This window comes from Nannobrachium achirus (assembly GCF_963921795.1).
Source record: "Nannobrachium achirus genome assembly, chromosome: 17".
Taxonomy (NCBI): domain Eukaryota; kingdom Metazoa; phylum Chordata; class Actinopteri; order Myctophiformes; family Myctophidae; genus Nannobrachium; species Nannobrachium achirus.
This window is the reverse complement of record NC_137824.1, coordinates 48,848,888-48,872,847: the sequence shown is the minus strand read 5'-3', so window position 1 is coordinate 48,872,847 and position 23,960 is coordinate 48,848,888. Positions and strand designations below refer to the sequence as shown.

Sequence of the window (23,960 nt, the reverse complement as noted above, 5' to 3'; positions counted from 1 at the left end):
CGTTTTGAATAGAGTGTGCTTCTATGTGCACAATGATTAGAATAGTCTATTTACTGGCTATTAGCCTGTCTTCTTTAATAGCATGTTTGATGAAATCCACTAGGCCTTTTCAAGAATCAGTGAAATTGTTGTTCGCCATCTACATGAGCTCTCAGACCTGCTATAGCCTATAAACAAACATTGACATAAACTTACCTCTGCTGAACCTACTTGTTTTTCCCCCCTTTCTTGTTCAAGATGACGGTAGACTGACACGTCATTAAGAGAAGACTGTATGACAGATTAGATGAACACTCTTCTGGAGCTGCAGCCACACATGTTCTCACCTGCAACGTGTAGGCCAAACCATGCCCAGCTTCCAGGCACCCGGCGTGAGCACAAACCTCAGTGATGTGCCCTGGGACCCGGGCTCCCCGGTGTGGTCCGCGGTCACCAACAGCGCGGTGAAGATGGCGCTGATCTCGCTGATCGTGTGCATGTCCCTGTTTGGGAACGTGGTGGTCCTCCTGGTGTTCCAGAGGAAGCCCCAGCTCCTCCACGTGGCCAACCGCTTTGTTCTCAACCTCCTCCTGGCAGACCTCCTGCAGACCGTCCTAGTCATGCCCTTCACCATCGCCGCCACGGTGCCGAGCATCTGGCCTTTGGACGCCCGCCTCTGCCAGGCTCTGGTGGTGCTCATGCACCTCTTTGCCTTCGCGGGGGTCAACACCATCATCGTGGTCTCCGTGGATCGCTACCTGGCTATCATTCACCCGCTGTCCTATCCCACCCGCATGACTCCTCACCTGGGCACCAACCTCATCGTCTGCACCTGGGTGGTCAGCCTCCTCCAGAGCACACCGCCGCTCTACGGCTGGGGCGCCATTGACTTCGACCGCCGCCACAACGTGTGCTCGGTGGTGTGGTCGTCCAGTCTGTCCTATTCCACCGTGGTGTCCACCTTCTCCTTCTGGGTGCCCGTGCTTGTCATGGTCGGCTGCTACTGGATGGTGTTCCGGGCTGCTCGGAGGCAGAACGCCCTGGTGCACCCCATACAGACGCAGTCCCGCCAGCCGGACTCCCAGACAGCCTGTCCCAGCACCCCCCAGCAGCAGCAGCAGCTCCCACAGGCCGCTCCACCCGAGGGCGCCCTCTCGGCCGGGGGTTACCCAGTCAGAGTGAGGCACCGACGATTCCACTACCACTGCAAGGCAGCGCGCGTGGTGTTTGTGATCATGGCCTCCTATATTCTAAGCATGGGACCCTACAGCATATTAAACACTGTGTCTATGTACTCCAGTGCTGCGGTGCCGACCTGGTTATCCTCCCTCGCCCTCATACTGTTCTTCCTGCAGTGCTGCCTACACCCATACATCTATGGCTACATGCACCGCAGTGTGAGGAAGGAATTCTTGGCCTTGTTGTGCGGGCCATTCTGCAAGCACCGCCGCCCGAGGCAGAGCTCCGCCGTAGACAGCTGCCTCACGGCCACAGACGGGCGTGCCAGCGGAATGCACCCCAACCTGCCCAGCCTTGCCGCACGTGTCTTCCCATTACACACCTGGGAGGAGGGCACCACTTCCTCCTCTCCCACTATGGACAGGAGGTCCAGGGACAGTCGGAAAGAGACCACCTCCACCAGCCTGAGCTCGGAGAGGGAGCTCATAGTCCACAGCAAGTGAAGCACAAGCAATGCCTCGCAGTCTGCTCATGTTCTCCACTCAGTTGAAGAATTTCTTTGAATCCACCAAGGTCACAACTAAGCTAATATGCCATTTGAAAACAGGGTTCTGTGTTTTAACATTGCTTTTAGGAGAGGTGGTATTGGCCACTCAGTTATCAACATAGTGGTCCTGTACCATTCAAAGGTTGAGGGGAAACATTTTTGAACAGCTAAGATAGCTTATCATAGGATATACTGTATACTTGATGGTTCATCCATTTTGACAATATGGATTTACAAGACCTTCCTTTATAAACAAACGATACTTTTGCTTGGTCAGATCTACTGTATAAGACAACCATGCTATTTATAAATAGCTTTCTCAGTATATTTTCTATACAAATCAGCAACATTTTGGACATCAACAATTTTGGACATTCATGCTGAAATAGTCATGTTCCATTTAGTATGACAGTTTCAGTATGTTATCATTTATGTTTCTAAACAGTATAAGACTGTTTCAGTATGTTAGAATGTATGTTCCATACAGTATATAATTTTTTTCAGTATGTTTCTATGCTTATGACAGTTTTGGTATGTTTCAGAATGGGCATCTGAATCTTTCAGGTTCTAGGTTTAATGAACCATGGGACCAAAATAAGGTCCAAGACAAGGTATTACATGTTATCTTTACTCACACGCCTAAGTCTGAGTGGTGTTCCATTATAAATTATAATCTATTCTAATGTAAGTCTCTGAGTGCAATACTATAAATAGGCTTGAGGTAGAAATCGTTTGATGTCATCAGAGTGGTTCATGTTTTAAATTTGGTCGAGCTTTTGGCCAGTTTCTGCTAAATTGGTGATGTGCACTAGTTTGCTAGTTGTTCCTTATCATTCACCATTATTCACACAGTTGGAAGCCACAGGATTCATTCACTGTCCATGTGTCAGTGAAAGTAACCAGCCGCTGCAACTAAAGAGCTCAGGGTCTTGTGTACAAATGAGTTATGCCCACACCCTAGTCTTGAAACATTTTGAGCAAATCTGTCATCCCAGTCACTGATCCGTTTCAAAGCACCTTTGAGTGAATGAATGAGCTCTGCTTTGATTCAATATTATTCATTAGTGTTGATGCAGTAATTACTAATTATACCATTTTTCCAAGGCAAAATCAACATAAAAGCACTCTACCCTTAGCCTGGGAACCAGACAAATCTGCCAGAGCTAGAAGAAATAAATAGTCTGGCCGTGCTAGGCTACTCCACTCTCACTTTCGCACAAATGTACAGTAACTACATGCAGAATTTGCTTCTTACCTTTATGTGCTGTGTCATTGTACTCCAGCCTCCTTAGCAATGACAACTTTTCTGTGTGGAAGTACACTAAATGTATTACTTTGTACTCACCAGCAGTACAAATGCACAGGGAACAAGTGATGACAACCCATATTGGCTTTGAAGAGATGTCAAGAGTAATTTACTCATACATGGGCTGCATGCCATAGCATCTCTAATATCTAAAATATCTATGCCGTGATAACCCACTGAACATATGTAAACATTAACTCTGAAGATACCTCATATTATTATGGATACAGTTTGCTTAAAGCCATGAAGTAGATACTGTTACTATTGTATGTTTGCTGTGAATGACTATACATTTTGTGTACACTGTTAGCGCTTATAGTGCGGTGCCTCAGTGCTAATAGAAAGTAAATGTGATGTATCAACAGGGTAACTTAATAGCTGCTATGGGATCTCGAGTGTCTTTTCCAAGACAGTAGGGAGACCTGTAGATTTTCAAGTGTTGAGTTTTGTGCATCAATACAGGTTGGGCAGAGAGAGAGATGCTACAGCTAAACATTAAGCAGAATTGACGGGCGCCTGGTGGCCTAGTGGTCAAGGCGCATACCACATACTAGGCTATGCTGGCGTTGCCGGTTCGATTCCCGATCCGGACGACCTTTGCCACGTGTCATTCCCCATCTCTCTCCCCATTTCCTGTCAGTCTACTATCCTATCAAATAAAGGCATAAAAAGCCCAAAAACAAATCTTAATAAAAAAAAATAGAATTGGCCACCAGGAGAACCCAACCTTTAATTGTTATTTACCAACAGTGGCTCTTATAGATGGTGCCTATGAAACTACAAGAAACTGATAACTGAAGACCAGTGTTTAATATCTGTGTGGAATGATCTGAGCTTGTTAACTCACCACTAGGGACATATAGCATAGGTGACAATCAAAAGTGTAATAGAAAACCATGTAACATTCCAGAAGCCACTATGTTTTTCTTTTCCTTAAAAAACATATGTACTATAGTTAAATAAGAAAAAAATGTTTTATACATGCTTACAAATGGCATATTTTTGTGAATTATATTGTGATTTGGAATAATTTTTCCATTGTCAAACATCCAAAGTGTATGATACAATTCATTATTAAAAGTGAATGTGCTTTACTCAACCCTTTTTCTAATTCATACTGAATGATGCCACTAGTCTGCAGAATCCATATTTAAAAGTAAAGTAGAAGGATGGAGCCCATTTCTTGCAATAGCGTACCCTAGTCGAGACAGACTGCATATTAACGGCATATTGTTGGGCATTGTACATTAAGTCAGAGCTTTGGATATTACTGAAGAACAGTGACAGTCAATGGCATTTAATAGGTAAACAGTTTCAGTCTGGCAGCTGAAAAGAAAAAGAAATAAATAATTTCCAATTGATTAAATGTATTTATTACAAGTAAAAATCTTATCACCTTGGGTGATGACACCACACTGCTAGAAGCAAAAAAGCAGCAGTGTTTTTTGTAGTTACAGTCTGTAAATCGCTTTAATAACATTAACTGGTGCAACTGTGTACTGTGTGTACTTCATCTACAAACGCATGAAGTGAACATGAATCTCGTCAAGCGGGGCGTGTCACTGAGAGATCAACTTACATGTACAATATACGGTAGTAGTAGTAGTAGTAGCCTAATCCTTTATGATACAGATGTGCTTCATAACCAAGATTACGTCTTGGCTTTCTATGTAAATCGAAATAATAGTCATTTAATAGAGAACATGGACCTGGTGTGAGATAATAGCAATATGGTCACAGAGATTCTGTACTGTACATTGTGAGATAACTAAAACAGAGGCTGTTCATAGTTAAGAATCTATAACCCCTCTTTACCGCCCACAACCATAAACCATTTTTAAGGACAGTTTCATAATGGTGACATTCTTTACGTTAAGTATCAATATATATTTACATATATATATAATCATTACAGCAGAGGTTGTGAACCAAAAAACAATATCACAAATATAACAGATTTACAGGAATAGAAAAGCAAAATAAAGTACATTTTCTCATTAGAAAAAGCAAAATAAAAGTATTTCAACTTTTTCCTGTTAAACCAACTAAAACAAGTTGTGCACTATGACAGCCAAATCTTTGGAACACACCCTGATGATCAAGGCGCCACTCAAAAAGTGAATTAATCATCAAAAGTGTACACAAAATTATTGAAAAAAAGTGACGGCAATGTAGGTTTCAAGCACAACAAGAGGACGGGCTCTCCGGGTCTTTTCTGAGATAAAATGATGTTTTAGTCAGAGTCCACTCACATCGCTTCCTTCCAGAACCAGTGCAAAGAAGAAGCTGGCACTGGGTCCTGTATCCTGTGCTTCAGTCCACCTTGACTACACTGTAGATTTTATTTACAAACCAGAAGCAGGCAAAGAAACCAATGGTACCTGGGGAGAAAGGAGAAGATGGCCATTTAGTGGGATGGAAATGTGTTACAGGGAGGGAGCCACCTGACATCACAGGTTCCTACAATAGATTTCCAAAGGATTTTTTAAATTGCATTATGGATAAGCAAAACAAAGGCTTATGATATTAGCACCTTTTGTTCAACAAGATAAATCATTAAGATGATTGTTTTGCCACAAAAAAGTGCAGAGTCCCAATGCCTTCAAATTAAAAGCCTACCCTACAGTCTATTCAGCAACGCATTTCAAGTATACTAACTCTTATTATACTCTAAAGGCGTTGCTCTAGTAGTCTGTAAGGGTTTGTGCCAGCCATTTGTTCAGTTACCTAAACAAAAGGTTGTAAAATAGCTGTTTGACATTATACAGTCAGGGTTGCTACACAGTTTTACCAACCTTTCCATAACTTTTCTAAAGTATTTTACGCTATTTACAGGCATATAGCAATCATATGGTGCAATAATGAGGCTCTTACTCCAGTGTGCTAACCCAAGACAGACTCCGGCGCAAGTGTCACGCGCAAGCTAATACATTACCACGGTGCAGCATAATAATCAAATGTGCATTGTGTTGTTGGCTTGTAGATCTATTATTCGTGTCATATGACATCCTGTATACATTAGGCATAGGCATCACACAGAATGTTTTGGGAACAAAATCAATAGCCAAAAACAAAACAAAAAAATTACACAAACATTTTCCAAAACATTTGATTAAGTCCAAACTATTTCCAGGCCTGGTAAACTGTGTTCATTTTTGTTTTTACATTTCTAAATATTTCTTGGAAATGTTATGACTGTGAGAACCCTGTACAGTGGTTTCGCTCCTCTATTGTTTGTGCATATGATTATTTTGAGCACACATGCAAATAATACACTGAACCTCAGCAAAAGTTGATGCAGGTGTAGTTTGTCACAGAACAAAATGTGAAACTCTAATGCTGCATTCACACTGAGAGAAGCCATGCTAATGGTTTGCTTGGAAATTCAATGTATTCTCTATGCAAACCAGCTTTAAAACGTTCCAAGCTTTTTTTTCAGCTTGGACATTTTAAAAGCTGGTTTGCATAGAGAATACATTGAATTACCAAGCAAACCATTAGCTTGGCTTTTCTGTATGTGAATGAGGCATAAGGCTCATGTTAACCACCTCGTTCTGCATACATTTAGATCCTATGGTGAAAAGCATTGGAAATCTGGTGGGGGAAAAAAATGATAAACTCAAGATGGTTTTAAAACTACATTCTGTGTGCGCTATTGTAAAGAAGTAAGAATGACATGATCATCATGACCAGCATCCACATCGACAAAGTCCAAATTAAAGTAAGAGACCAGTAGCTTAGAACATCCGGTTGTTTTACTGCAATGTGTACAGAGTTAAGCACTTAAACCCTGTATATTTCGTTGACCAGGGTCCCTCAGGGATCTGCAATGTCAATATGCCAAACCTGTTAGCCAAAAATAGGTTAAAAAGAAAAAGAAGGCTGTGCTGGTCTCACACAGAAATAAATGAATATAAAAAAAATATTATCATGACAGAGAATGAGAGTAGTGAGTAGGGGTGGGCGATATGGTGATAATTATCGTTGAGACGATACAATGTCTCCACGATATGCCTTTTCAGAGGTATCGTATATATCGTGATACAATGAGGGAGCCTTATAAGAAATCCTGTTGAATCGTTAATACAGAGATTCATTGCAGAATTCATACAGAGATTCATTGCAGAATTCAATTAAACCTGCATTTTGGTCTAAATCAGTAGCTCTCAAACTTTAAAATGTAAATGTCTCCACTTAACTCTGACAGTATACAAATGAAACCAAATGGACCCGTAAGGGTCCATTTGGTTTCATTTGTATACTGTCAGAGTTACATACTTGTAAAGTTCAAATTAGACCTCCCAAAAGGAACCCAGAGAGTCTAGTTTTTGTAAAGTAACTTGAAAAATAACCATAAAAACCAATGTGAAAAGGAATCGTGATAAAATCATGTATCGTGATACAGCTTGGGAAAATATTGTGATATTGTATTTTTCCATATCGCCCACCCCTAGTAGTGAGTGGGGATCATGGTTGTGGGAAGGGGTTAAACATACTTCATTGGCATGAACACCAAAAATAACTCAACAATTCTTACTGCAGCCGGATCACCATCACAGTGTCACCAATTTCCATCTGCTAAAAGCCTGGTAAATTCCCTTTCAGAAGGTTGGCACTAGACAGGGAGTGAATCCACAAGTCTGCCAAAGCACCAGGGCTTCAATTTGTCAGGCTGGGGGATCTGGAGATAACACATTTTCCCGAGCTCCTCTCTAGAGAGCAGGCAGATAACATTTTAATTGGTAAAAAATCCTGGGAGAGGATGGATTCATCTGGGTGTGAAAGCCCTATCTGACTGCTCAATGGGAGCAAACACAGCTCACTCCAGAATTAAGTTCCCATTAAAGTTTGGAGGTAAAAAAGGAAGGCTTTTCATGAAGAATTAAAATAAAAAAGGGAAAGGGGGCAGATTGTAGATTTAGATCAAAACTGGGAGTAAAAGATATGGAAAATCGGTTCCTTGAACCTTGGATTTATTTCTACGTTTGAGATGATCTTCTGACATCGTTTCCAATGGCTGCTTATGCCCCAGTCTTAAGAAATTCTTTTTTTTTTTTATATTGCCGTCACAAAATTTGGAGCTTCACATCTATGTGATGCCCATGTCGGAATACAACAATAAAACAGTGGGCTGAGTAGCCTTTAGTTGAGTGTGCCAAATTACTGCCCTCAAATAAAAGGCCAGCTAATTGCATAGAACGTGGTAGCACTCCAATAAGCTCCAGGCTTTTGCCGTCGCCCACTCGCCCAGATATTAAACACCGAGCACCGTCATCACATAGTGACATCCTCACAAATGTTACACTGTCAGTGGGCCAGATAAAGTTAGTCAGTGGGCAAATCTTGTCACCACAGCATTACCAAGACACTATCTTAATTGGACAAACATGTTTTCCAATAAAATGGAAAAAATAAAATGCAGTAAAATTCATTGTTCTTGTGATGCGTACTTGCTTTTCATCAGGCCAACCTAAGTTAGCGCCAGTAGTACCGATTTCACTGCTGTGTGTCAAACCCATCAATTACACTGCTGATAAACACTTACTGCTCTCAAACTAGAGGCCACCATCTCTTTGCACAGTCTAAGCTTCATCTGTGTGGGTGTGCAAGCAAGTGAGGCTGGAAAGGACCAAGGAGTGCTGTTACCATGTCAACCTGTGTCCATCTCTTTCTCTTCCATCATAGAGAAGGAGCCATCAAAGGCAGTGCAGCCCAAGCCTTTTGATAGCATTGTTGTGCTGGATACATGCACCCACAGTTACACAGTGAAATTTCAAGTGTCAGCTCTGGCAAGTTGCCATAACAGCCATAGCCCAGGGATACAGGCTATTTAATAGGCCGCTTATTATCATCCATGGTAACAAGTACATTGGTTATTCTGGGTCTTTTCATCATAAGAAGGGGGAAAAAGGTATTCGAGAGCATCAGCTTATCAAATGAAAGGAAACACCTGAATAACGGAGTGTAGAAACATAATGAATGCATCTGCTTCCATACAGGACAGGTGTACTGCAATTAAGCAATTCAAACCCTATCATGCTCTGTGGCATATGGGGCTGTTAAGTCTGACATCATTTAGTAGGCAGAGGAGAACTTTGGGGGCCAAAAGGCCCCTGCGCCCGTGAATCTTTTTACTATTTTTACTATTTACTAATTTTTCTTTGTTGTTGAAAGGAAAGTGGTAGAATTATACTTTAGTCGTTATGTTTGTCTTGGATCTGTTGAAATAGGGAGGGACAGATATTGATAATAAATCTGCTTGGAGGTCTGACTACAAAATGATGTCACGACTCACGGACTTAAAAGCCCCTAGCAGGCCCAGTTGACCTAAATTTTGGATCACGATGGCAAGAGCAAATCTAAACGACTATGAAAGAGGGTTATTGGGGGCATGGATGACAGGAGCTTCACTCACAAAAACTGCTCAACTTGTTAGTGTTTAAATAAGAACAGTGACTAATGCACATCATACACCAGAAGACTTAGATAAGACTCTCAGTCTGACACTCTCTCACAAATAAATGTGTTGTAGGTCAGGGTTTTTTAAGTTCACAAATTAAGCATTTAGCTTAGAACAGATTATGTAAAATTATCTTTGGGGGAAATAGGCTAACAAATACAGTTAATACGTCTCTGGCACTGGTCCTATGACAAGCATTTCTCAGTGTAAAGCCACAAAGAAATGACTGCTGCATGGACCTACTAATTGGAAATCTGTCAGGATTTATAGTAGACATTGGACGCCACAAGGGTCTTGTCTCAAGAGTTTTGTCAAACTTCCTCACAAGACTGATGGTTCAAGTGGTAAATGAACTCTTAAACCTCATTTGACCCTGTGCTTTATTATGAGCATCACACCTTTAAAGCAATAAAGGAGACCTGTCTCCTTTATTGCTTTAAAAGGTGTGATGTGTGGCTTCCAGTAAAGGAGGAAGCAAACAATAATGCAGACTACATCCTGCCTGGCATCCGATGTCACAGGAACAGGACAAGGATCCTGGATGCCATTCATATGAACATGAACAGCGTGGGTATCTGCACATTTCCCAAGTACGAATTCAATACTTTTTAAGGCTTTTTAATACCTCTAAAATGACAAATTCAATACCATTACCGCGGCAAAGGAATCGACAAATCTAAGGCCACATTCATCTCTCCCAATTCATTTTAGTACAATCCCAGTACTCACAGCAATACTGCACAGGACCATTACCTGTCCAATATGGCCCAATTCGTGACCCATGAATAAAAAACAATATAACAAGAAATGGTGAAAGGAGCCTTACAAATGCATGGTAGGCCACCTTTCTTAAGAATATTTACAACCGTTTTGAAACTCATTTGCCCCAATACAGTAACTTGTGTTGCATGCCTTGTGCAATCACACACGCACACACACACACACAGCCCCGCCTCTCTTCTCGTTCACACACAGAAACACCTGTTTCACACACAGAGGGAAATAGTTTATCTTCCTCCCAGTCTCCGTGGTAAAGGCATGCAGCTGGTTTGTTTCTCAACTTACAGATACTTCAATGAAGTAGGCTGCTTTCTGACAAGCGGCACAGCAATGACAAAGTGCTGGAATGTCCGCCTTCCGCGATGCCCCCGCATCGCTCAGTTGTGTCAACCAACACGCTATAGATGCCAATAGATTAGCATCCATCTAGGGCTACTAAGCTCCGAGGGGACGCGTTTAGTGAAAGATAGCGACAGTCAGGCAAGTCCCGTAAAAGACGCGCTGTGGTTTGCCAGAGGCACTTTGAGTGACGCTTCCCCCGAAACATTATTTACTATTCTGTCCCCCAGTAGTTGTAAAACGGACGGCGCTGAGTCGGCTCATGCAACAGCAGGGAGCGTTAGTTTTGGTTCACTCGACCAGCCGTTTTGGTCGCATCACAGCAATCATTACATTACTTTTTTTGGATTACGTTGGACGGCTCAGAAGTGAACCAGGAAGAAAAAACTACGGAGTGAAACAGATGTGGATCTGGGAGTTCACACCTACAGTATGATGTGTGTCCTCTTGACGTGTGCAACTCAAAATTAGAGCCCCAACTGACATCATTATAAAATGTAAAATGTGAAAGATTCGCTCAGGACATACAGACAGACACACGCTCTAGATGGCTAGACTCCTGCAGACTCAAGAGCCATTCCATACAAATAATTAACGACAAACCTAACCGCAGACTATACTATACAACATTATCTTCTGAGTTCTGTTTTAAACATGAGTCATTCAAAAGCATACAGGATTCCAATCAGTGCTCATGGCTTGGGCATCATCTCCTTCATGGATATTGACACTTGTTTCATGCTATGTTTTATTTTATTTTTCATTCAAATAGGGGAGGCATAATAAGCCTCGGCTTCAGCCTACACCTTTTGGGTGCCACCTCTGTACTTAAACTAAACTGTAGTACAGTTGTGGCTAAAAGTATTGGCACCCTTGCATTTGTAAAACAGAAAAAAACTAAAAAATATTCCAGAACTTGGCAAATGAAAACATATTTTGCATCAACATACAGTATTTGGTTTGCAGAGAAACACAACATAAACTAGAATAAATACAGAATCCTAGCTCATTCTACACTGAAATTTGCATAAATACTTAAATACACTGTACAGGTACTTGAATTTCAAGTACCGATGTTGAGTCCAAGTTGACTTTAATCTTTAGTAACCACTAATCCACCCAGTTTAAATGGAGTAAATCCCTCATTCTGCTCTTTTGTATCACAAACTGAGCATGGACCAAAAAAAGGGGGAGGATTGTCAGGAGGTCAGAGGTCAGATTGCAGCCAAACATGGACAATCTGAAGGCTCCAAGTCCATCTCCAGAGATCTTGATCTTCCTTCACTGTGCGCAATCTAGACAATTGTGTGTTGTGTGTTTTTTTTAAACAAATGCAAGGGTGCCAATACGTTTAGCCACGACTGTATAATTATATTCATGTTATGTTAAAGCACAGAAATAATCTATTCCTTCGTATATACATGGACTCACCTGTGAAGAGGAAGAAGATGAGGACCATGATCAAGGTATAGCCAAAATAGAGAAAGGTGCTGGCTGCTCCTATGATCTGCAGCTTGGAGAAGAAGTAATGGACAGCGTAGACGAACAGATATACCGCCGTGAAGCCACTGGTCAGGAAAGAGCGCCACCACCAGTGGTAGTCCTGGATATGGTACACAATGCAACACACCTTAGCATCAGACTTCTTAGACATGAGATCTATAGGAATTCCAGACTACACTTGCAGCACTGAGTGAAAGCGACTTTTATCAATAAAACCACAATCGATGAATTGAGGTATAGGATCTGATTTCACCGATTTTACAGTTCTCAGTGTGCCTGGAATCTCTTGATCCTATTCCTGCAACATACCAATTTCTTGCGAGCAGATTAAGATGTGCCAGAACTCATGCTCATCCGTTTTAGAAAGTATCTCTGTTTCTTTAAACTTCAGAAGAATAAATCTGGAACCTCTCTCATTGAATACAATTCAATGGGTGCCGGAAGTCGCCTGAGTTTTTTCGCTCACTCCCGGCCTCCGCAGCGTGGCTATCAGTTACCATGGAAACCAGTTAACATCTGTGAACGTGATAATGGGGTTGCGGCACTTCATGGGGGGGAAATAGTTATCACGTTCACAGACGTGTTAGGCATCCCATGTATTTAAAAAAGTCTCCTTTTGTTTAGTTAATTGGCAGAATCTGCTTTGTTTGCTTTAATGTATGTGCTAAAGGTGACTTCATTATTTCACCATGCAATGCAAGTCAATGAGGATTATCAATTTCTAATCAACGGCGCAACCAAGCAAGATATCTTGCCAATTATGGCTATAACTCTTAGTAATTAAACCCTTTTGGGGTCAAAATGAAAATTATATAAATGCCCATCTTGACTTGAATCATTAACACATGCACAAGTATTCTTCCGTGCTTAGACTGTGCCTTAGTTATTAGTATGTTAGCTGGTGTTATTTCCTGAACAATGTGCTAACCTCTGCACATAGGTGGAAGTAGCAGAGCAGGATGGTGGCCTCTGAGCAGGTGATGAGCAGAATGATGAAGACCAGGAACAGAAAGCCAAACATGTAGTACATCTGGTGTGACCTGTGAACCAAACACAAGACCTCCACAGATAAGCTTCTAAGTGCTAATTACAGCAGTGTTTCCTAAACATTGTTGGTTTCTGTAAATATCCTGTTTAAAATGTTCTACAGAAATGTTCTTCGAGACATTTTCAAATACATAAATAAAATGTTTTTTCTGAAAGGTTTGAAACGTTCTTCAAGATCAAAAAAACTAAACAGGCCGATTAGTCACAGCCTTCAGGCTGTTGATCTCTGGGACTCCTTGTCTGTCGGGGAAGATTCAATGTCACCGTGCTCTTACCAGATGCTATTGAGAATGAAGAATAGTTGAATGAAGATGCAGCCAAAGGGCAGAATGCCACCCATGATGATGCCAGGGATGGGCTTGGTGAAGAACGACTGCTCGGGAATCTGACGGGGGATCTGGTTGGTTCGCACTGGCTGCTCTATGGCCTGTGAAAGGACCCCGGAAAGAGAGTGACAACTCATTAACAGTCTGACTGATTCCAGGATATTTTGTCAAAGGGCTTTCTAATCTAAATAAAATAGATTTTGATAGAAACACATAAAATTTACTTTTATTTTATTTAGCAGTATTTATTATTTACCTAAATAAGCCCTATTTAAACATTTTCAAACACCTGGTTCAAAGTGGTAATCATTAGCTGCATAATTTCTAACCTCGCCTACCAGTCTTTCTCGGGAGAAAGCCTGGTGTTCGTTCACAACAGACCGTTTGGTTTCCGCCTAAAGCGCGGAAACCACTAGAAGAAGCGGCGTCGCTTTGATTTAGTTCCCCTCGTTTGTTTCCCCAATCACTATTAAAATGCTCGAGAAGCCTAGTGTAGTCTTGCCAGTCGCTATGAGTTGGACTAAATGATCACATACCAAACGAATTTTTCGAAAGCAAAACTACGCCGCATCAAGGTGTTTATTAGGTAGGCCCTAAAACTATGTCCTTGGGAGCAGGGGAATATTTTGGGTTAAAACTGAATCCGGTTGATAGTTCCGGCCAAAGACGGACTACAACATGACGTAAAGTGGTTTCCGCTCCCGACCGGATCAAACCTCGTAAAGTGAAGTGATCCCAGACTACATAATTTCCAATACCAATATCCTGAAAAAAGTAAAGGCTGATTTATCGGTCTAGCTCTACTGTACAGTAGGTAGAGGGTGACGAGTTTGAGTAGCATAATTACAAAACTGGGCATTATTATGTCTAGTGTGTTTGAACAAGACTCTGCTTTACATGCATGGAGGCCAATCTTACTGGTTTCTTGAATCCAAAGTAGGCACCGACGAAGGTGAGGGGCACAGAGATTCCAAACCATAGGGCCAAAATGGCCACAAGAGTGCCAAAGGGGATGGCAGCTGAGGAGCCCTCCACCCAGAGGATCAGGTTCATCAGGAAGAAGTCAGCAAAAACAATACTTTGGAGGGAGAAAAAGGAGACATGGGAGAGAAGGGCGTAATCAGAGAGGGGAAAGAAAAGGAGTCAGTTCAGTACTCTGGGCAAGTAACTGAATATTCAAATGGATTATAGTATCCTCACTGACGATTTCTCAACTTACACCCTAAAACTAAATGCCCATTGGGATATTCTATTGATCTTGGACATTTAAGTCAACGTCTACAAACAACTGTTTGAGTCTACCTGTAATGGAAATCAGAGCATTAAGAACTGAATTTTTGATGTTTGGAGTTGTTCCATTGAATTAGTTACCAAATTGTGGGCTCATGGAATATTTGTTAGAGGTATTGCATCCAAAGGAGTGAGTGGTTAGGTCATAGTGACTTAGTCACCTGATGATGACATCATAAGTGCCTTTTCCACTGGAGTAACAGTACATTTCTTGGTAAAACATTCTCCAAGGGTCATGCCCTGATTGCCCACACCGGCCTCATTAGTAGATAAGTATCATCATGTGCACTATAACTCATGCTCAAGCAAATATCTTACACCAACATAGTTTTTTTTAAATAAAGCAACATTTTGTTCAAAGAACTAACATCTCTTATGTAAGCACTGTCATGACACACTGTCATGTACCGCTAGACTAGACAGATGCTTTTCAATCACTAAATGCAGGTAATCTGAAAAGGTAGTCGGATGTGAGATTGGCAATAAATAATATACCAGCATTCAAAATAAATCGGCACCTGTTCCCATAGCATACCAGTAATTTACAGGGATTTCAAGCGAGTGTGAAAGGGGTAATACATTAAAGTGTGATGCTCTGAATTCCAGCGTAGGGAGACAAGTTCATATCATTGGAATCGCACAACATAGATTCTGTGTAGGGGTGCTGGGTGGACCTTCCCTTTAATGTTATCTAATCAAGTATGGACAGCTTAACCTACCCAGGACACAAGAGTGCAGTCAACAGGACGTTGGTCTTCCATTTTTCACCTCCAAACGCTGAGGAGAGAAAGTGGCACAGAAAATGACAATGGCTCAGAACACCAAGTTGAGTCTGGTTGCAGCTATATTATGCAATGACTTTCAGCATCACATTTTGTCCATCAGCAATACTCACTTTTGTATAGGCGTGCAGACACGTAGCCAGCGGGGGTTCCCAGCAGAACCCAGAGGACCACAGCACAAGTCATTAGAGCTCCTCTGTTGGCTGGGGATAGGAAGCCCAGACAGGCCAGGACTGCAATGCAGGACAAATGTGTCATTAGTGCCATCACTGAGGTACAACAGTGCCATTTCTTAGGCACTCCAGTCAAGTATTAGCTCCAGGGTGCTGGAATGCCCTGGTCGTGGCTTGCTTGGGAACCATGCACTGCATGCAGCCATTTGCAAAAACACTAGAATGTTAAAACTGTTTTAATAAACAAGTATATTATTCATATACAGTGTTTATAGAAAATGCTACATTCGCTAAAGTAACTAGCACTTATTTCTGTTGGCAATCTTGACACTCTGTCTAAGTCCAAATTAATCTTTGGATTTCTGGCCAATATTAGCCAAAACGCAGCTAGGAGTTCTTCTTCAAGCTCTCTATCACTTTGTTCATCTGTTGCATCGTTGTGGCTAAAACCTTACAATTATTCTATTATTTATTTGACTTGACCAATTCATTTTCTTCTTTGATTGTGAAGCACTTTGCAACCTGATTTTGCATTGTTGAGCAATCTTTATTTTGGGTGCGGAGCATGTACAGAAGACAACACTTCATTCATAAGCATGCTACTACTGTGTACCAAAACAGAACCAGCCGTAAAAGAATCCTTACAGAGGGTGATGAAAGTCATGATGAAGATTTGGGTGCCTTGTCCCAGAAACACAGACAGCAACATGCCCTTCCTAGGAGGACGGAACACGTCTCCATGCACTTGTTTCCACCCGGACTCCTCCTGAGCATCCTCCTATTGTTGGAGGGGGACGAGACAAGACCAAATCAGGGAAGCGCTTGACATTTAATCTCTTAAACACTCTGGGCTTAGTAAATTAATACTGAGGTGGCCGGGGTTCTCCCAGGGCAGCTTTCTTTTTTTTTTTTTTTTTTTTTTTTTTTTTTTTTAAACCTCTACTCCAAATCTCTTCTAACAAAGATAGCAGATGTACAAGCTCACAGCACTTTGCGAGTTTATAGAGCGGCTATATTCAGATGTTTCCTGCAAAATAGGGGGAATATAAGGACGCTAGGATTTAATTACATGATTAAGAAAGGTCAGGCAATCACTAGGGCTGTCACAATTATTTCATAATCGTCTATTCGCAATTATTTGACATAATCGCAATTATTTGCTGATAATCGTCATAAATGTTTACATGTTGAAAAATGTTTATATATGTTCAAATGCGATGTGTTGTGAGCTTGTAGATCGGCTATTTCCACTATCAATGTTCTTTTTAAAGTTTAAAGTTGTCAAATATGTCATTCATTTCTTTGTATTTAAGTTGTGTCATAATTGCCATGTGCAACTTCAAAGCCTAAAAGCCAAACAGAAATGTCATTGTCAACAACAAAAACACAATTAAATCGTTAATCGCTGGTATTTGAGTGACAATTAATTAATCATCATGTAAAATGTCATAATCGTGACAGCCCTAACAATCACCAGACAGTTATTACAGTGGTCAGCCAATCACCATGCCGTGATTATTAAAAAGTCTCTCACAAATACAATCTGACACACACTAGCATAGCGGTGCAAGTCACAACGCTGCTTTGCCGAAGGCTGCAAAATATGGTGTGAACAACAATTACCGCTGGTCAAGTTTCTTTTTAGTCTGTCCCGCAAATGAGGAAAGAAAGGTGATCCACACCATATTTTACCATGTGCCATCCATCCAGAAACCATCCACCCATAATACGACCAGAACACCACAACGGGTTGTGAACAAAATGGCTTTCAATAAGCTTACAGTACATACGTAGGCCACAGAGGTTTTTCCTGGTGCTGATGGAAGTTTTATAATGTCTGCCTGTGAAGTGTTAGCAAAGGTTTACAATTCTGAGTATTCTGCATAGAAATCTAAATTGCCTATGTTGCCACCCACTTGCAACATAGGGTAACAGAGTATCCTTTTTTCCCAATTGCAATGCAGTTCTTTCCTTAGATATTCGCAGATTTCAATAGAAAATGTCTGAGTTTCAGTGGCAAATATTTTCTTGCACCCTCAACAACAAATCTTTACTAATGTAATTGGTTAATCTGCAATTACCTGGTCAATTTGATTATATCTGGCAATGTCCTTATGCAGGGTCCTTAGCATGATCATGGCCACCATTCCAGACAGAAAGAGGACAATCACCAAGGAGTTCATGATGCTGAAATACAAACAAATTGCAAACAAACCATACCATTAGCCATTAGTTAAGGACCCACATTTTCCTTAAGCACACGAACCCTTGCATCCCTATTCTGGCGCAACGATACAGGGGAAAAAGAATTTAAGAGGGCTCCAGAGTAGAATAATATTTTTAGTTGGTTGCAATGGTGTGCCTAACCTTTTCATTTAGGTGCACCCAAAACTCTTGACAGCAATAATGCATTTTATATATTCATTTTTCAACGCATTATATTTTTAGTTCAACTCCCATACACTAACAGTTCTTAAATCATGTAAATGATTGTAGCCCAAAACAAATGTAGCTTGCAAAGTTTATACCTTCACTTATTTGTGAAATTTTTATGAAAAAGGTAAACAGGTACCAAATGTGCTGTCGGTGTCGAGTTTATACAGACAACGCTAAACCCATCTTGTATTGCTTTAGTAATACGAAATATGACAATGTGATTAATATTATTTCTGTTTACAGTACATATGGATCCATGCACCGGCTTTGTTGGAAGCGACACTGATACAGACCATTCCCACACACTCCATGTGTTAATTAATCGGTCAACTGAGTAAATAGGGTTTAAGTGGTTAAAGGAATCTGAATAAAGCATCACTCATACCTAAACCACTGGATGTTGGTGTGTGGCATGGAGACCAAGATGTAATCCCACCGAGAGGCCCACTTGATGTCATTGTTTTCCTGTGAAAGAGAGGATGTGTCAAATATTGTTCCTATATCTCAGGACCATATGTACATTTGTAGTACAGTGGTTCTCAACCTTTTCTGGATTAGGGGATTCAGGGCCCACTTGAAAATCTTGAAATCGTTCGGGCAAAGCCATTGAGTGGGCCGCGGGCATGTTTATTTTAAAGATCAATCAATCGATTGTGTTCCAGCTTGGAACTAACAGTATACTTTAAGTTCTAAAGTATCTGTAGCAACAACAAAAAAATCAAAAAAGAAATCCAAGGTTTTACAGAAAAATAATTCTGTGACATTTTTTTAAACATTATGTTTTATATATTCATGTTATTTTATCATTAAAGTCTTTGTTGTTTTGCTAATTCTTTTGGGGCCCACTTGTAATATCTTCACAGCTCAACAGGCTGAGAATGGATAGTGTAGTAGTTAGACATGTTATTTCCATCTACTGTGGAGACCTACCTCGAAGGAGACAGAGTATGTGTACGTTATCTGCACATCACTGTCAAACTCCCCAGGGAGCTCTGTGGGAAGGCCTCCGTCACATTTGGGGTTTTTCGGATCTTTATGTTGGATGCTGTAAACACACAGAATGCATGGAACACTTATGAAGAAGTCTAGGCCTTGTCGAGTGCTGTCCAGCCAAAAGCAACATGATAAAGCAGAAAAAGGATTAGGCCACTCTCACGGTATGGTAGCACATCATTATAACATCGTCGCTGTCGGGTGGAAATCATGAGTGCATCTCTCCACTCCGACATGTCTCCTTTTCGACATGTCACCATTCCGACACTAACCCTGTCTCTAACCCTAACCCTAAACCTACCCCCTATGGGAGTGTCGCCACTCCGACAATAAGAAGTCAATTTCGGAGTGGCGACATGTCGGAATGGAGAGAGCTTCCCGGAAATCATGTATGTCCAAAAACCATTACTTTTCAGGAAATGGAAAAACAAACAATGGATCCAAAGGATCCAGTGTAGGTATTATTTAGTCAGTGACGATAAGTATTTAGTCAGTGTAGGTATTACTGTATTTAGTCAAAGTTGTTAATACTTTTCATTGGTTAAATATGTACAAAATCCACAGACACACTTCTAAAATAGTGAAAATAGCAGATACTTTGGTGCAACACTGTCGAACTAGGGGAGCATTAATTTGCGAAGAATACAATATACAACAAAAAGATGAAATATAGACGTTTCTGCCTGACAGCAACATGATATAGGACTACCATGATCATTAAACAAACCTCTTTGGCTCCAGAGTGGCGGCGACCAGCCGAGCCCCTGTCCATCCCTCATTTGCTCCACTGTGGTACGTGATCTTGATGTCTATGTGGTTGAAGACGTAGAATGTGTTCTTCTTATTGAACTCAGACTGAAAACAAAACATTTACAGGTTAACTAAATACATTCCGGGGTGCCAAATCTCCACTAAACTGGTAATGCAAACAAACTACACTTAATTTAAACACTAACACCCGATTTTACTGAATTGAAAATAGCTGAACCACAAGCTCACAGCTTTGACCTGGTAGATCTGCAATTTTAGCTATATTTGAAAATAAAAATAAAAATAATAATAATACATAAAAAAAGCTTTATATACATTATGTCGTTTTTTTTCCTATAATATGCCCAAAATAAAGACACCAGGGCCAATTACCATCATGTAAAATTAATTAAACCACATGGTTTTTACGAGTTTAGGAATGACAGGTGAAATTGGACTCACGTTGATGACGCAGGCATCTTTGGCTCGGCCATCTGAGGTGACAAGACAGCCAATGGGGAACCCGGGATTACAGTACTTCTGACCGTCCTCTACATCATAGCACCATGTCACCGGCATGTTGTCAATGATCCTGAAATTGATTGGTATACCTTATTGTCAGACTGGTCTGAATTCTTTTGTTGCTAATGACACCTTGTTTAACTTGAAAAACAACTGCTTGATAAGTGAAAGGTGCATGTATGTTCTTCTGGGCTGTTGTGCTAGATGCTAATTACACTATGCAGATACTTGTTCATCCTTGTTTTTCCTAAATTGTAAATTTCACTACTACCGCCAGTGATACTAGTATGACCGGCTCGAGACAATGACATGACATTTGAATAAATATTCCACACCTACAGGACACCCACCCACAGCCACGTCCCACGCCCCAAAGCAAAGAACAGAAACTTGCCAGTGGTGCTGGTAATTCAACTGCATTCCTCTCTTGAGAAATTCAAGCTTGGCAGCATCCCCCTCCTCGCCCTTTTTATACGATTTTGTGCACACCTCCTTGCACGTCACTTTCTCATTGAAGTTGAACTGAAAAATATAGAAGGAAGAGATATTCACAGAATATTGAATACACAAGGATAGTAACAGACACCTGGAAACAAATAAAAAAACACTATTAGAAATAAATTCCATCATGATTCTCACCTTGTATGGTGAAGTCTCAATTCTTTCACCAAATAGCACCTGCCCGAGGTTCTCTGATGGCCTCTTCTCTTTGTCATCTTTGCAAAAGTCAAACCTATTAACACATTCACAAGAATTCAAGCTGCTGACTGACATGCAGGCATTCAAGTAAAAAAAGGATTAGATCAGCTACCGTCACTTACACGTCATACTCGTAAGGCAGCACTGATTCCACTGAGTCCAAGCGATTTACAAACAGCTGGATTGAAGTCTGTAAAGGGGGAAATCATCACATTAGTTTCCACTAAAGGAGCACCTGCCTAATTGGTTATTGTAGGGTACAAATAACCATTTTGTTATATGTATAACTGAGTTCTATCTGGTCCAGTACTGTGACCCATGTTACAGATCCATTCATACACCGTCCTAGGTGGAAGATCATTTTAGTGACCTATAGAATAGCCATAGATATGAAAGTATAGGCAGGTCTAGCCTTGGATCAAGATGTATTTTATCGAGCCCGACTTTTCCTTTCGTTAAGATTAACAAGTCTGACTTTTCCTTTGTACAGTACCTTACGAGAGTAAAAGTCAGACTCGATAAAATACATATATGACTCAGTCTTGATCCGAGGCAAAGGCAGTGCTCTAATTCACTATGGATGCTATGGATACCATACCAATGCATCTTCATATGGAACAAACGCATCATGAAGGTGCATTGAAAAAAATAAAAATAAATCAACCCTCAAACGCCATAGATTCCAGTTGTTTGCAGGTATTAGATATCTATTCTACACTGACGTAACATTGGCGCCCTGAGCATCGTGCTGATACTGTTGCATGTTACCTGATGCCAAGTAGTTGGACAAGTAAACCAGCTAACAGTGGTGTGAAGTAACTAAGTAAATGTACTTAAGTACATCACCTTTTGAGGTATTTGTACTTTACTTGAGTATTTAGAATTTCCAATACTTTTACTCCACTACACACTACATCTCAGATCTAAATGTTGTACTTTACTACTTTTACTCCTTTACATTTATTTGAAAACTTTAATTAATAGTTACTTTGTAGATTGAGTATCATTACAAAACATACATTAACCACTTCAAGCATAATATATTTCGGCCATTTGAAAATAGCTGATCTACAAGCTCACAATGCGGTCTTGAATGTAGATCTGCTATTTTCAAAAGATTTGTATACAAATTTATACAAATGAAAATGAAATGGGACATTCTGCATATGGCACTTGGTACTTAAAGTAAATTTTGAAGCCAATACTTTTGCACTTTTACTCAAGTAGCCTACATTTTTAATTCTGAACCTCTACTTGTAACAGTATTTCTACATTGCAGTATTGATACTTTTACGTAAGTAATTTATTTTGAGTACTTTATCCAACACTGACAAGTAGACCAGCTAATAATTCTCCGATCCAGTCGGGGCCTAAGAGGCAACGTTAACGTCAAGCTAATACTAAGGCTGATCAAGACTGCCCAAAAAACACAACATAAACGTTAATTCTGCCTACACGATAAATTCACAATGAAAGTACAGTCAAAAAGCAGTTTTCGGTTCCTTGTTTACCTGGCAGTCGTCACCTCCTTCACCCTCTTTACAGAAACTCACTGGGGCTAAACCCGGAAGATAGAACGCCGAACACAAACTGAACGCACAGAACAGGAATATAAACACGAAACCCGATTCTATCCTTCTCTTCATTGTGTCTCGGAAGGAACGGAACCGCGCCGGGGCTCCGTAGTCTCTTTTAACTGCGACTTTTCCGCTCTTCCACGAGAAGAAAACAACGTTTGTTTAGCTCCGTGGCTGCCTGCTAGCCGCCTCCTTCTAGCTCTGCTTTCTGTGCTGTGCTCAGTGTGCTGAGTGCTGACCTGGCTCCTGACTCTGACTGACTGTCTGTCACAGGCTAGCCACTGTTGCCAGTTGCCACATTCTGCGAGGGAAACAAGCAACCAGGTCTATGAGAGCGCTGGTTCCCAAATACTGGTTCGGGACCCATTTGTGGGTCGTGGACACATTTTTATGGGTCCCTTAATTTTTTGTTTCCTACGTTTTGTTTTTAATTATTATTATTTAAAATGTTGTTTTAAAAACACATTACCAACAAAAAAAGCATTTTTTCATGATAAAATAAAATCTATGATTTGTCTAAGTTGTTTAATTAATGAATAAAGGACAAATCTATGACCTTTTTAATACCTAAAAATATCACCAGTAAGACGCCTCAGGGCGACAAGCGAGGACGCGCCATGTCTTGGCCGTCTGGCCATGTATATCGGACCAGTTACCCATATATGGAGATCCATAGGCTACTATCCTACTATATAGAGATATGCTGTGAGACCTCAAAGATGCTTCAGTTATTCGTTATGTGAAAATCCTATGACGTCTATCACATCTGACATCATACATGCAATCCCTTTTATGCCCATACATGGAGATCCCGGTCTGAACCAACCACACAGATATGGGTTGTCTTCGTCCATATATGGGCATTCCCATATGAAGTCATGTTAGATATGGGCTTAATATTGATGACATCAGGGATCTCCATATAATGGGCATAGAGTGGTTCCCATGACATCACAACATACAATCCCTTTTATGCCCATACATGGAGATCCCTGTCTGAACTAGCCACACTGTGATGTCCCCTGTTTATGCCCATATATGGGGATCACTGTGATGTCACCTGTGATATCACAGTGATGTGTCAGGGGAACCACAGTGTCAGGCAGGCGTTACCCGTACGGGTGAATACGGACAAGCTGTGCCGGTTCTAACAGTAAACTGCGACCTATGGTCTCAATTACTGCACCGAAAGTAAGCTAATCATCAAACTCACAACTCGCGATGCGTTAACAATATTTATCTGTGGAACCGAGTTAAACAAAACTGAATGCT

General features: G+C 40.9%; 2 protein-coding genes across 3 annotated transcripts; one reads left to right on the top strand and one right to left on the bottom strand.

Moving 5' to 3' along the window:
• Positions 1 to 347: 347 nt before the first annotated feature.
• gpr101 (G protein-coupled receptor 101) lies at positions 348 to 1,661 on the top strand (the record flags this gene model as incomplete). Its single annotated transcript, XM_080745895.1, has 1 exon — positions 348 to 1,661. One exon carries the CDS (start codon positions 348 to 350, stop codon positions 1,659 to 1,661), a length of 1,314 nt encoding a protein of 437 aa, XP_080602021.1.
• A 2,754-nt stretch (positions 1,662 to 4,415) lies between these two features.
• tm9sf5 (transmembrane 9 superfamily protein member 5) lies at positions 4,416 to 22,921 on the bottom strand. 2 transcript variants are annotated; one of them, XM_080745721.1, is made up of 18 exons: positions 22,623 to 22,921; positions 21,234 to 21,301; positions 21,052 to 21,145; positions 20,807 to 20,934; positions 20,353 to 20,482; positions 19,868 to 19,995; positions 19,078 to 19,192; positions 18,533 to 18,612; positions 17,793 to 17,898; positions 17,502 to 17,552; positions 16,357 to 16,489; positions 15,652 to 15,771; positions 15,476 to 15,533; positions 14,385 to 14,544; positions 13,416 to 13,567; positions 13,022 to 13,133; positions 12,022 to 12,193; positions 4,416 to 5,392 (listed from the first exon to the last, which is right to left on the bottom strand). In XM_080745721.1, the coding sequence occupies exons 1-18, from the start codon at positions 22,755 to 22,757 to the stop codon at positions 5,325 to 5,327; spliced, it is 2,010 nt and encodes a 669-aa protein (XP_080601847.1). In that variant the 5' UTR covers positions 22,758 to 22,921; the 3' UTR covers positions 4,416 to 5,324. The 2 variants fall into 2 exon arrangements, with proteins under 2 accessions (XP_080601847.1, XP_080601848.1); XM_080745722.1 differs by lacking the exon at positions 17,502 to 17,552.
• Between the last annotated feature and the right edge of the window lie 1,039 nt (positions 22,922 to 23,960).

Excerpts from the sequence above, each read along its gene's own strand:
- tm9sf5 (XM_080745721.1), bottom strand. The coding sequence starts at position 22,757 with ATGAAGAGAAGGATAGAATCGGGTTTCGTGTTTATATTCCTGTTCTGT. Across the intron at positions 17,553-17,792 it reads GATATAATCAAATTGACCAG|GCAGACATTATAAAACTTCC; the intron begins GTAATTGCAGAT and ends AACACTTCACAG. Across the intron at positions 14,545-15,475 it reads ACTGCACTCTTGTGTCCTGG|TATTGTTTTTGCTGACTTCT; the intron begins GTAGGTTAAGCT and ends CTCCCTCCAAAG.